The following is a 14,633-nucleotide window of genomic DNA, read 5'->3' on the forward strand; positions in this document are numbered from 1 at the left end:
GAGTCCTGTCACACTGTCTCTCTTGAACTGGGAAGCCCAGCCCTGGGCACAGCACTTCAGATGCAGCCTCACCAGGGCAGAGCAGAGGCGGCAGGATCACCTCCCTTCACCTGCTGGCCACACTCCTCTTAATGCACCCCAGGATCCCAATGCATCCAAGGTTTAACTTGGATCAATTTCCAGTGTCTATTTAGTAAAGACGTTGCCATTGCAAGCATGTGAAAGGAAAGAGGGCAAGGGCATACGTAGTCAGGGAGAAGCAGAACCAGTTACTTCCATGCAACAGTGTCATCTTAAAGTGCTGGTGAAACCATAGTGTTAGTGTTCGCGTTTGCCGTAACGGAAAACAGACTGGGTTTTGTTAGTTATGCAATTATTACTTTCAAATCTACATAGTAATAGCTAATCTTAAATAAAAATTTAACATGATGATATATTGCCATGCAAGCTGAAGTACAAAGCAAAATTTAACATAACCCATATTTTTAATACTATGTACCTGTACCAAGTAGGAATGAAATTACAGTGCAACAAAACCAAAGCTAATTTTAACTCCATAGTGAAATTGCTGTTGTTGCATCAAACACCCCCGCCATTTTCTTGCATTAGTGTCAGCTAAGTGAATTGCATTAGGTTCCCTTACAAGTATTTTTTTCAGCCTAGTAAAATCATCTAGCAAGTTTTAGCTCTTCTGCAGTATAAGCTGTGTATGTACGTTATTTCTTACATAGTCAACAAAACCATTAGTAAGTTTACCAAATTATAAGCAATTCTATTTTTTTTAAAGTTTAGGTAAGTTGGTGTTTAAAATACATAAACAAAGAGAACCAAAGAACAACTTATGAGCGAGCCCCTCCTCTCTAGGTAGAATGTGATTTTAGAGCCTTACTTTAAAAACAGACATGCAAAACTAAGACAGTAAGTCTCTTACTGTGAATTATCTTCATTATTTATTCTTTTCAGTTCTCTTATGTGAAGATTCCTAACTCTTTCCAAACGTTCAAGTTCTGCTTGTATTTCAGCTTCTTCCTGCAAATGAAAAGAATGAAATATAAAAGCTCATTTACTCCCCATTTGAAAAGGATATTTTTACCCCTGCATCAATACTAGTGGTGATGGAGGAACATTACATTACAAAACCCTGCTGAACTAGAAGAAAAGCACTGCTTTTCTCTTAAAGCCAGAAAAATTCAGAAAGATAAGGCAAAAGCCTGTTTCAAGGAACCTTTCTGTCCATGAACCCACAGGTAATGGGATGCTCACAGTTTTGTTCTGCACTGTAGGGATGCTATTTGCAATGATAGGCAGCTGGGTTTTGTACCTCAGCCAAGGAGAGAAATTATCTGGGAAGCGGTCTGAAATTGATGTACAAAGAAGAAAAAACAGATATGTGCAGTTATAGATTTTGTACAAACCGACAAATTAAGAAAAGACATTTAAAATATTTTCAAGCTGAAGTGCAAATCAAAAAGAATAAAAGAATGTTATTACAGCAGAAATGTTAAGGTGTTGATACAAAACACCAAAACCAAGCTAATTTAAAAATATTTTCCCATTTGTACCTTATTAAAATTACAAATGCAGAATATGTATTGTCTAAGATTGAATGCAATTTCAAAAGAAGCGTGTCAGGTATGAGCACATTCCCTAACTAATTTCAGCACTTAAAATTATCTCATCTTTATGCTACATATTAGGGAACACTGGAACAGTTGTTTATTCAGATTCTCTATACAAGGAAAGAACTCACAATGCCTGGTTTGTGGAAACCTATGTATCTATACTCGAAGTAAAAAATGTATACTCATTGAAAGACATTGTAGAAAGGGTTGTATCGATATCAGAGTTAGTACCTCTAGAACTTGGAAATTTGAATAAAGGGGAGACAAAATTAGTCCATATCAGAAAGCTCACCATTTTGGAATTATTCTAGCTGAAAAGGAAAAAGAGGGCCTGGCATCTGATACGTATTTTTTTAGTAGCAGTGCCAGTGGAAGCAATGCCCCACATCATCTCTTGTTATTTTGGCACAGCCTCTTGTACAGCCACACGATGAACCAAACTGGAAAACTAATCAGTCTTTTCTTTTTTTAAAAAAAAAAAAAAAAAGAAAAAGAAAAAAGCAAGCCTCAAAAACCTATACATATTTGGTTTTGGAAAGAATCTAGATCAGTTCTACAATCCAATTTACACTGTGACTGCACAATCTGGTGGTGCTGGTAAAAGCAACAGGGCAACAAGTCATGGCACAAGGGGATGAAGATGGAAGTCAGCAGAGGGCAGAGAAAATGCTGTAAAGCTGGTATTTCCAAACATTGTATATTATAAAACCACATCCTGAAACACCAACTGTATTTATATAAATCTAAACCATGCATTACATATCACATTTCCAATGAGCTGAGGAGTCCAGACTGGATGATTTCAGTGGATATCCTGAATCCCTCCCCATAAGCTAAGGAAAAAACCTCTCATCCCAAAACAAGACACTAGATGAACATCCATTCAGAACACAAAAATAAAATTCCTAATAATTTAAAAGCTGTACTAACTAACACTAATCTGCTAGCAGATCTGGGTGGACCATTTGCTTTTCCTAACACATAATGCGAAGGGTTTTTTTCCTCTTTATACAATGTTAAACTCTTCTTTTTTTATATATATATTTAGATTTATCCTTGCAGTTCTCTGTTAAATACCCTGATATGCAGTTCCCCATAACCCAATAGTCCTTTATAAAGAATTCTAGCCCTTCTCCCCCTGCAAAAGGCCACACACTTCTACACACACAATTGTCTATGTTCTTCCCAAAGGCTGACAAAAAAAATCCATCAGTTATGCCTCTTTTGGGCTTTTTTGTTCTTATATTATGCAATTCAGTGGTTCTCAAAATGTGGTTCATAGGCCAATGTTAGTCCAAAGAGAACTGGCTGGTTGCATTGTTTCCAGCTGTTATTTAGGACACTCAGGCTGTGAATACCTTTAAGCAAGAATGAACCAGCTTAGCTGCCTCAGGTCACTGCTATATAAAAGGAAGTGAGAAAACAAGAGCCTCTCTCCAGGACCAAAGCTGCTAGCTGGAAAAGAATTTCCTGGGGAGCAGAAGGAAAAGAAAACTGGTGGTGGCAGCATGTACAGGGCACCAAAAATAAGAGCACCAGTAAAGCATCTGGAGAGTGAAAAGGAAGAGGAGCAGACAGTAAAACAGCATATGCAGAAGGAAAGAAGAAAAAAATGTAACCAGCCAAGAAGCACTAGGAAAGAAATACAGCCACGTAAAAAGAAAATTGTTTTTCTTAGTTTAGAACAAAATCTTTATCGCACATAAGAATTAAAATGCAAGTATGTATTTTTATTATTATTTTCAGATATATTCAAACATGATTTGCTAATAAATAACGTTTGTTTCCCCTCTGGCATTTGTTCAAGGAAGTTCCTTCTTATACTGACTATCCCGGCACTGATGTTCAAGGTGAAAACAAAATCCAGGTATTAAACAAATTTGTAACAGCTTCCTTCATATGTCACTTGCAATTTCCATTAGATTTCAAAAAAGTTCAAGCACGGAAAAAAAACCCTACAGAATTTCATGTGAAGCTGGTGCTATTTCTAAAGCATTAACAATGAAGAACTATGTGGGCAGTCTACTCCACTAGCACCAACCAAGTTCATATGCAGATTCCCTACCACATATTCAAGTACTTTCTTGTCATATACTTTAGAAACAGCATCGGTGTTCTCAAGGGGCCCAGTTCAATTTATTACAGTAGGATTCTTAACAAATGACTTGTACATTTGATGAGAACAGACCTGAAACAGACCCTTGAAACATTTCAAGGCGAAAACCACTATGACCTGGTTTTGACTGAACACCTCAAGAACTACCGCTCAGCAGACAACGGTACTTTCCTTTCACACTCGAGGTATTTCTGCCTGTTTCAACTTTCATTCCTTTTCACAGGTTATTCCTCAAAAGCTTGAGTAAGCAATAGTTTGTTAATATCATAATTATCTCATTACACAGATTTATTAGAATGATGGGCTTCAAGAAAAAAGTGCTGCTTTTTTTTTTCAGAAGTAAAAAACTGGAGTAAAATACCTGACTGAAAAAATAATTTAAGACACAGAGAAAAAGACTTTTCATAAAAGCAGGAAAATTCTATTCTCTCTTACAATAGGTAGCATGCTAAATGACAACAACTGAAATGGATACTGTAGATGATCAAAACATTAGATTGATTCAGAAATGAAATGGTTTGTAAATTCAATCTTTTTAAAGATCAAAACCTAAAGTTAAAAAGCCCATATATAAAACTTGGCTGACACCACTTCCTCAGCCCTGAAACAAGAGCAGTATTGGTGGCATCATCACTGTTACCACTGTTAGAAGGATTCAAGGAATCAGTACAGTGTTACACTGGATGGAGTCACTACTGCTCCCCCGTACTCCCAAGCATTCACGCCAAGTTGCACCCAAAACCAAAAAACAAAACAAAAGCACCACTATCAGGCATAAAATTGTCCAGCACTTTTAGTATTACATTTTCTAATCAGATAGCTCTCAATAAGCCCTCTTCTTATTTTGGTAATATTAGTTTTTACAGCTTTAGGCATGGTCAAAAAAATCTTAGAATAACAGACCGTACACATACCTTTTTGAGATGTCCTAATCGAAGTTTGAAAATTTCTTCCTGTTCATGATACTCTGCTAAAGTCAAACTGAAAAAACAAACACGTAATTATAGCTTTTATATAACTGTAATCAAAACAATAGCATTCTTACTCAAATACTACAGTAATAATTAACATAAGATACTGTATTTACTACCACAATACTAAGTCTACCTTTTTGTCTTTGTTTCTAACTTCAGGGTCAAAACATACTTACAGAATGCCTCTGTGTCTAGTATTCTGGAATACTAACTGCCTCTCCCACTGGACCATTTCTCTTCTCTCAGACAGCCTGTTAGAATACCTGGGTGCATCCTAAATCATATCACCATACCAGTATTTTAGCTGATGCTACTTCACTGTTTGGTTTTGAACTCTAAAACTTAACAAACCAAAGGATGGAGATCCAGAAACCAACTAGACAAGACTGCTAACACTGGATTTTTGAGCTGTGATTTAAAGAACTTCGTGTAAAACCATACATTCCAAGTTCACTAACACTACATTTTACATGAGACCACAAATTCAGTTTTGAATTGGCATGCGACTCTTGCTTGTTCTCTTTTCATCTCCCTTTGAGAAAAGATTCCTGGCTACAATTAATTCACTGGTCCCTCGCTGTCTGTAGACTTGCTAGGACACAAACTCGGTTATCATTCAGAGGATCTCGACTGTTCATATGGATTAGTAACTAAGAAACCCATGAACTGACTGCATGCAATATTCATCTGACAAATGAACAGAAAACACACAGAGGACAAACCACCAAAGAAAAGAAACTGAAGAGACTTCAGGTTCCAGGGAAGAAACCATATGCGCGTGATGAAGGGAAACAGGGGATGGGGAAGGACAAAGAGGTATGTTCCCCTTTAAAGGATTCACACAAATCCCTACAAACAAACTAAAATTAAACATTTTATAGTTTTGCCTAGATCTACTATTTCTTGCTTGATGTAAAACTAAAACTAATAGCATATGTTTTCACAAAGTCCATGTTTTAGCAGGTTGAATTATCAACTGTCCTGGGAAGGTAAGTTACACAAAGTGTTTGGAAGGCTATACACACTGTCCATATTGCAAGTCTAAGGAACTGGAGTGTCTTGAGAATCACCAGTAGTTTATCCAGAAGTGAAGGACACCAATTCAGATTTATGCAAGTGCTAACTTCAGTAGAATTTGCAGAAGCCTTAATAAACTGTAAGACTTCTTCCTCCCTTTTAAATTTATATGAAGTTCACCATTATTTTTCAGAATTCTAAACCCTGTTATTTACTGGGTCTCAAAAGTTGTTATGGAGTGCATCTTTTCAGGATAGAACTTGGTCGTTCTGAAGCTTTCACAGAGCTCCTTCCTATTCCAGATTTCATAAATACTGAATTTTGCTGCCCCTTTTCTGACCTGGCCAGGACAGAAGCATGAGTTCACCAGATAATCTCCATGAATATTAGTGAAATTGCTGGATTCTTTTCTGACTGCAGCATCTAAATTTCCAGCAACCTGGAAACAGCTTCACAAGATTGTAGTTATTTCATCAACCTTCTGGTCTATTAACGTATAGAAAAAACACCCAGATCAGGTGACAAAAGCACCACCACCACATCCTGTCAGAATCTGAGAAGGAAGCGAACTTTCCTTTTAAGAAGCATCAAACATAGTTAGCCTGCACCTTTTTTTTCTACTGGAATAAAAAGCAGCCTTGTATTCCAGTCAACATGCATCCCCAAACACTCTGAAGGCAACAGAGTGAGGAAATTTGCCTCTCCAAGAAAGGCAAAAGGTCCCTTAGTACCAGATTTTGGGACCAAACATTTGTATTATTTTCCTGGCAGAATCTCCTCTGGGTTTAGATGATTTACACTACATTTTAAAAAAGGCATTAAAGCAAATGTGAAATGGGGTGTCTCAATAGTGAAGAAAGCCAGCAATGCATTCTCTGCACAGTTCGAACAACAGCAAGAAACCTAAGAAAACAACGCTCTAATTCCTGCCCTACTACATCTGCTAGCCCTATCAAAGACAGCACCAAGGCCACGCTAGGCAACTCACAGTGGCATCCCTGACATTGTTTCAATACTTCTACTCAAACAGCGAACTACTCTAACATGGATTAAGTTCTCAATTAAAAAAGGCAAAGGATCAATGTCAATGTGTACGAGGTTGAGTATTATTCTTTCCAGATTCCCGCCTGCAGTATAAATTACAGGTTTGTGTGTTTCCAGAAACACAGATAGTAAAATTTGTCTTCTCAGGAAGAAGAGCATTTTGGTGGCTTAGCAAAGCTGAACCACAAGTAAAACACATTGAAAATACAAAGTTTATGACACGACCTTCCAGATTTTTCATTGAACGCAGAGAGCCCTAAAACCACAGATCCCCTGAAAACTAACATAATACAGAAAATCTGGTCCTTTTTATAAAACCTCAGCTATCTGCGCAGAGTTACGACAAAGTGCCTAGACAGCTCTAGCAAGTAATGCCTTCCAAAAAGTTCTTAAACAGCCCTCTTGAGCACAGAGTACAAGTTAGAGGTCATATTGAAAACATTAAGATTCGAAGTCACTCTTTCCATGTTTCCATGCTATATCCCGATGAATGACTGTTTTCCATTTTTCTATTTCCTTACAAATCTAACTCTATTAGAGACACAGCATGATCCACAGCAATTTGAAACTGTTGTTACTGACCACCACATTTTGAAGGCACAGAAACCACTGAACTGTACACAGACGTAGTCACTTTGGATTTTGTTTACTTCTGAAAAACAAAACTTTATTCACTCATATTCAGAAACACTTTTTTTTTTCAGAAGTAGGAGTTTATTACTTTTTATCTATAAAGATACTGTACTTTATATTCATATTAAAATAACATACGACAAATAGTAAAACAATGACAGTGTGCATGTTGTTTGTTCCCTGGTTATAGGCCACCACCCCACTGTACAGGCTGAAAACAATCCAGCACACAGACTCCTTCCTACCAGCCCATCGCTTCCCACCTGTATCCACCCACCGTCTTTTGCAGGGCAGGAGCACACTGGAGGCACCTCCTGAAACCAGAAATCATCTATGAGACACCATCGCTACCTGCAGGAGGGGTTGCCCCTCCAACACTTGAAACACAGGTCTCATCAGATCCAGAGGACGAAAAGGTCTGCAAGCACAGCAGAGGGCCCTTGGCCAGAAATAGGCTGCTGCTAGCCACTAAGTGAACTTTAGCTGGGTAGTCAGCCTGGAGGCTCATCTGATGGGTGTTGGGCAATAAGGGCACTGGGAGTAGGCTGCATGAATTAATCCGGTAACAGTCTGGTCCTGACTGTGACCTTTTCCACTCAAAATTACTGTGCAAGAAATGCTGCATTTTAATTGTCTACAGCCAAATGAACTATTGTACACATGCAATGAATTCCTGAAATTCCCAAAAAAGCACTGGACATATTCTGTGCATGTAACAATTTTCCTGTGACATGTAGGGACACGGCTGCCACCTCTACTTGTAGCTGGAAGAAAGCAGACAGCTTACCTGGCCTGAAAGGGTTGATTATCATAAATTTAAACATTTTCTTTTAATTAGCAAAAATAGGCCTTCCAGTTGTTTAGCAATGTCTTCATAGCCAAATTTCAAAGGCTTTGACACAGCACGCATGGACTGTAACCAACCTGCTCTGCACTTTTTCCTCACAAGTTCAGACAAAGCCACTTTCTATGATTAAAACACCCTTACTAGTGGGTACAGAAAAACCAAAAAACCAAAATAGCCACCTTGGTTTTCATGATGATCAAGCCTGGCCTATCTCTCCTCCCTCCTTCTCCCAGCTGAAAAACCATCCTGGATACATAGGCACAGCAGAATGCAGCCATGCCCCCCAAACAGCCTTGCACATGTCCAATACAAGGTTTTGGCCACAATTTCTGAAGCGTTCCTTTTTTGGTCCAACCTTATTCTCACTCTAGTTCCTTGATTTTCTGTAAGGATGGGCAGACGCTGACCAAGTCAAAGCCTTCTATGAGTTCTTTTTGCACATGTCTGCCTTAGAAAGAGACTGCCTAAGGATCTGTCTTTACTTGTCCTGTAAAGCCCAGACACATTGTTGGCACTTCAGCCTGAAATAGTTTCTGAAAATATTTTTATTTGTTCCATACAGAACAGAATGCTCTCTCTAAATGATGCATTTGTTCAACTACAGTAACAAACTCTGCCAGCTCCCTCTGCTCTCCCATTCCAAACTGCACGCAGAGAGAAGGATGGATGCAGAGTCCCATGGAGGAACTGGGAAGCAAAGGAAGAGGTGACTGGGAAGTGAATATAATTGACACAGCTGAAGCTGCACAAGGAGGACTACAAAACCTAAACTAAATACACCATTTATCCTAGAAATAATTGTCTAGTGAAATAAGAACTGCTTCCAAGAAGTGGGTACTAGCATTATAATCTCTCAAATCTCCAAAGAATTTGGAATAGAGTTTTTGAACAATTTTTCTAGGCTAAGAAGGCAAACTCTACTTCAAATAAATGTTTTTTCTTTAAATACATGAAAGGAATAAATTGAAATTTAAGAATAAGAAAGATACTTTGCTCAGTAGAAAAGAGATTACTCAAAATCAAAACTATTTTTTAGTTTGGGTTTGGGCCACAAAAAAGGGAAAGAATGATGGAAAACCAGGACACTGTTCAGACTCATCTGTTGCATGTTATTTAAACACTAAACGCACCATTCACTCACAGTATACTGGTAGATGACCACCTTTATACTAGTAACTTCAATGCAAAAATTCTGCTTTTAAATTTTTATCTGAGACAACAGTATATTCAGCTAAACTAAAACAATGTCCTTATTAAGAAGTCTCAGGCAACACCTTCAATCCATTTCAAAACAGTTAACACCTGTTTTCAGAAAAAGCTTAAATAATTCTGCTTGTTACAAAGCTATAAATCATGTTGTCTTGTCAATACCTGCAGCAGGAGACATTTTGTAAAGCAAACAATGCAGTGGTAGAGACACTTGTTGCTAACAACTGCTAGCAAGTTGTTTGTTTATTTAAAAAAGATCTGCCTAATCACTTGCATATATGTTGTACTGATTTATTGCTGGTTTAGTTTATTGATCTCAAGCAGCTCTGCATTGCCCCATGCCCCATATAAAGAGAACCTCTTAATTTGGCTATACTAATTAAGATAATTACTTTGAAAGTAACAGAGGAACAGTGATAAGCACAATGGAACAGGAGGGAATTACATACGGCAGACCACAAATTTACTCTAAAATGGATGTGCACAATTATTAATTGTTTTACGAAGATACACAAAACACGTTTAATTCTGTACTGAGAAGCACAGAGGAGTCAACACATACTACTACTACTATACAAAATTATTATGGATTCTAAATACAAACATTCAAAAACCCCTTTGAAGTAAAGTCCAAAGAGCATGACTAAGCTTAATGAGTCTGTGATCTCAGGACATATTATAGACCTTCTCAAATGTCTGAAACAAAATTTATAAGCTTACCATATAGGCAAACAACCTAATATCTAGATTATATAATGATCAGATTAGGATACTTAAAGGCAAAACAGTTTTGATTCAATAACAGCTTACATTTATGCTAACATTAGATACAAAAGGGCAATTCTGATCGTTCTCTTGGCAATTTCATAGCCACCAAGCATTTTCACTTGCCATTTAACATGTAATTGGTTAAGTCAAAAGAAATGAAAATCTGTAAGTTTTGATCATTCGGAAATTATTTAAAACTGCTTAACACCAGAAAACATTCAGAAGTCTATTATCAGGAATTAATTTTGTCCTACTTAATATTTAGAACATGTCTTCTGTATTTTTTCCCAAATGTGTATTTTATCACCTCCTAAAGCAGCAAGAAGATTACGGAAACGTAACGTGAATGAAGACATGGCCAAAAGCTGGCAAAATAGAAGTTTTATCATTTTTCAGGTAATCTCCATTACTTAAATGTTACTTTTTATTATTAAAAGGTATTATATTCAAACAAAAAGGTATTTTTAAAATGACTATAATCTTTACTGTACTATTCAGAAGTATTAATTATGTTCTAAAAAGAAACGTAGGCACTATTACTAAAGAATCAGTTTGAGCAATGACTCTTGAGCTCTCTACCAAAATACACAAGTAACACTAATCAAGATTTGCTTACATCGCCACCCTTACTACTGTATTTTCATGGTATTTTTGTCACAGCCAAACAATTTCATAATGTGAACTTTAAGAATGATGCATTATGCAAAATCTATGCAGCTGTCTTCACACTGATGGTCCAAACATTTATTTTGTATATCTAACCACAGTAATTTATTTACCCCGGACCCTGAGGTATAAATTACTACCTCCACAAGTAAGAGGTAACAAGTGACCATGTTTAACACACATAGCTTACTTCTGCAATGTAACATAAATCAATTTCTTGGTCTTTTTAACCCTAGTTATTTACTTTTTATTTAAGCTGACCAGAAACAGATCCACTATCAGCTGCAGCCTCTTAGCATCAAGGGCAATAACTAGTACCTGCAAGCAGCAACTTCTTAAAATACCCAAATGTCAAGAACGCATCTGTCTGTGCCTTGAATTACACCATTTCTGTTTGCAGTAAAAAATGTCACTTGAAAAATGAAGCGTTCCTTGATAGCTCTCAATTTTTATGTTTAAGTGACAAAAAATTTGAACACTGTCAATATATGAAATGGGATCAGTAACTTCTGACAGTTGCTCTCAGGATCTAGCATTCAGAAGGGAAAAAAATATATTTTTTTAATTTGTTTTTAGACACACGTCTTCAAATAGTAAAGGCTGAAAAAAGCTTTTGTTGTCAGCTAAAGACTGTTATGTGAAAAATGAACTGGTCTCTAACTAAAGGAGAAGATCTTAAACCAATGTGGATCAAGAAAAGTTCAATAGGTATCAGTGGCACTACAAGAGTTGGAAACCAGAATAAGGACTCCTCTAGATCAGGAAAACAGAAGGAACTGCATAAACACAGAATGGGCCTTTCTCTGGTGACTTTACCAAAAATAAGTTGGGCAATTGTACGACATCTTCATAGGCAGTGGTGCAAATTTCCCTAACATCAGCAAGTCCTCAGTGAGAATATAGCTGCTGAATATACTGAGTGCCTTTTTATGCTGTTATTTGAATAGAACTCACACAGACAATATCTGAGAATTTATGTAAAAGACTGATTGAAATGTTAAACTTACAGCTGTGGTAAATTGGGTCTAACAAAGGGATCGTTTTCTGCCCCATTCACAGCTTTATTTTTCCTCTGCTTGGGTTCAGAATTGGCAGATGGTGCCTGAGAATTATTTGTAGTTGGCGGCTTTCGCTTGGCCAGGAGCTTTCTTTGCCTTTCAATGTCTTCCCTTTGTTGATTCACCCATTCTTGCTGCCTGTAAACCCCAAAAAAAGCCTTATTAAAGTTTCATCATTTTGCATTTTTTAAAGAACTATCTTTTTAACTGATAAAGCATTAAGAAATTTTTAGAAAACTTACTGTACATGTGAAAATTTCCTAGGAAAAAGAACGCCAATGTTCCTCATGAGGTGGAAAAAATTTTGCTAAAGTTTAGGCACAATTTACTTTTGAAATATATGGTGGGTTGTTTTTTTTTGTTTTGGGGTTGTTTTGTTTTGTTTTTGAAAGTGTTACACATGATTTCTGCACTAGAAAAAAAAATATCTGGTGGATAACTTCTTTTATACCATCAAAAGAAATGTAACAGTCAATAGAGTACTTGATTATTCAAGGCCAAAAACTGAATTTGATCTGACTGTTCCCAAATAAATCATCAGTTTGGTTGTATGGCAAACAATTACAGTTTTTATGTAAAACACACATACAGATGGTTTTTAAGATTGTCTTGAAAAAACCAATCCCTAGGCAATCACATAACGCTAAGACTATATGTTGCCCTTCAAAAATTAAAATCTTGGTGAATTACTTTTATATCTCTCTATATATACATATCTATCTCCAAAGATTGAATCAGACTCGTTCCCAAAGAACAACTTTTGAGGCATTGCATAATTATTTTACCACCATCTCTGATGGTCTCTCAGAGCCCTTTTCCTTGGCTCCATCTCTGCTGAAATACCTGTGTTGCAGCAGCTCTTTTCCAGGTGGCTGCTCTTCCCCATCCACTTGCACTAGACCCTATCTGAGGCTGCCAGAATTGTCACTCCTCCTTCATGGCACTGAGGAGCTGAATGCCTGAAAAAGGTGCTACAGTGATGGATGCGCAGGCAGCACTTAGGTGACCAATGAAAACTTCACAGATCTCTTCTACCCCAGTCATCACCAGTGATACGCGGTTAGCTGCTTGTAAAATCACTGATACAGTTTTATAGCAATTTCTACCAGCTGAGCTGAATAATTACGTGTCACCCATTTAGCACATTCATGCTTTTCTAAGGATAGTTAAAATCAAGTGAAACCAAACTGTCTTTCAAAGACACCCAGCCTTAGTATTCTCTCAGTTGATTAAGGGAGTTCTGCACTGTATTCTCAGTCTTCAAAAGGCAAAGCAAAATACAACGTAAGAAAAGCTGCTCCAATCCTAGAACCTCAGTAATAAAAAAATCCACTAGAGGGAACTAACAATTAGTGAGAATTTTAAGAACATGGCATTGACTAACTTCACAAGATTTTGAAATGCAAAGCCATCTGTCCACTGTTCAGTAAATGAAGCACCATGACGAACTGTTGTAAAATGCCCCAGGCGTAATCTGTCTTGCATGCTCTTCTCTCTGCTTGCCAGCTTTTCCTGTGTGCTCTAAGAAAACAACAAAAAAAATAATATTTAGTAACACTGAAGTGTTCAAAAAGTCAGTAAAACACTTCTTTTTCCTCCAGCAACTTCCTACAGGAAGGATAAAAGGAGAGTAGATGAAAATATCTTTTATTACTTTACTCCACTTATTCTAACTTCTGCAGAGCCCAAACATCTGCAGTTGTTAGAATTGGTACTAATGACTACTTGGGCACATAAAAAAATAATCAGAGTTGGACTCAGTTTTCCTACAAAGGTCACTGTTCTTCATAACTAACAAAACATTTTATTTGTAAATACAGCAAAACTGGTAACAGTATCAGCATCATACAGGCATATAATGATGTCTGTACATGTCTATTATACTAAATAAGCCTGCTTACGTATCAGAAAGAGCGCACCTACCATGCTTAGCCTGGAAACTCCCCTGAACGACCATCTATGTTACTATCTGTACCGAACTGACTGAGCTCAGGAATCTCTACGTGGGGACGCACTGCAGCAGACTTAACTGCAGTCAGCTATTCACTTGCAGAAGTAGAAGCCGATGCCCTTCTCACAACCAGCCACTGCTACCACGAGCATCCCTGGGATGTGGTAAATGACTGAGGCTGCCTAGTTTGCTTCAGTACAAGAAGACAGACCACTGTGAACACCACTGACGGACAGAAACTTAAGAAGCAAGCATTTGTAACAATTAAAGAAATGCCGATGGCCCCAAATCACACACACAAAGAAGTGAAAAGTTGACAGAATTAAGGATCTTTGCGCAAACAGACTTCTAGAATGAAGAGGCCGCCTACATGGCCTTTTGTGAAAAATGGCCTATGTGATATTCTCAGTCTGAAGGTGCTCACCTAGCATCATGCTGAACAGATCTGATGCATCATTGTCCTGCGTTCCCCTCATGCTAGAACTTACAAAGGATTGCAATAATTTATTTATGCCATGCCAGTGAGGAAACTCTCCCCAATCCCCCAATGAATCAGACTGCGCCCTTGTATCTGACAGCAGCAGCTAGTGCAAGGGAAGAGACCTGGCTGTTTACCTTGAACTTTTTTGTATCCTAATATGTAATAAGATGATTTTCTAGTACTATTTTTTGAATAGGGCTGTTTTAAAGAAGAGGGAGAGAAACAAGGTATATTCTTGTCTTTTATG

At 37.4% G+C, this 14,633-nt stretch overlaps 1 protein-coding gene across 5 annotated transcripts in view; it reads right to left on the minus strand.

Annotated features, from left to right (window-relative positions):
- Positions 1–14,633, minus strand: part of TLK1 (tousled like kinase 1) — a 70,718-nt gene that overhangs the window by 13,720 nt on the left and 42,365 nt on the right. For 4 of the 5 annotated variants that reach the window (XM_037397028.1, XM_037397026.1, XM_037397027.1 and 1 more), the window contains 4 exons: positions 13,339–13,475; positions 11,904–12,092; positions 4,653–4,719; positions 932–1,029 (listed from right to left, as the gene is read on the minus strand). In XM_037397028.1, coding sequence (XP_037252925.1) covers positions 932–1,029; positions 4,653–4,719; positions 11,904–12,092; positions 13,339–13,475 — 491 coding nt within the window. The remainder of the gene's footprint in view (positions 1–931; positions 1,030–4,652; positions 4,720–11,903; positions 12,093–13,338; positions 13,476–14,633) is intronic. The other variant, XM_037397030.1, reaches the window with a different exon arrangement.

Source organism: Falco rusticolus, chromosome 8 (genome assembly GCF_015220075.1).
Source record: "Falco rusticolus isolate bFalRus1 chromosome 8, bFalRus1.pri, whole genome shotgun sequence".
NCBI classification, from domain to species: Eukaryota; Metazoa; Chordata; class Aves; order Falconiformes; family Falconidae; genus Falco; species Falco rusticolus.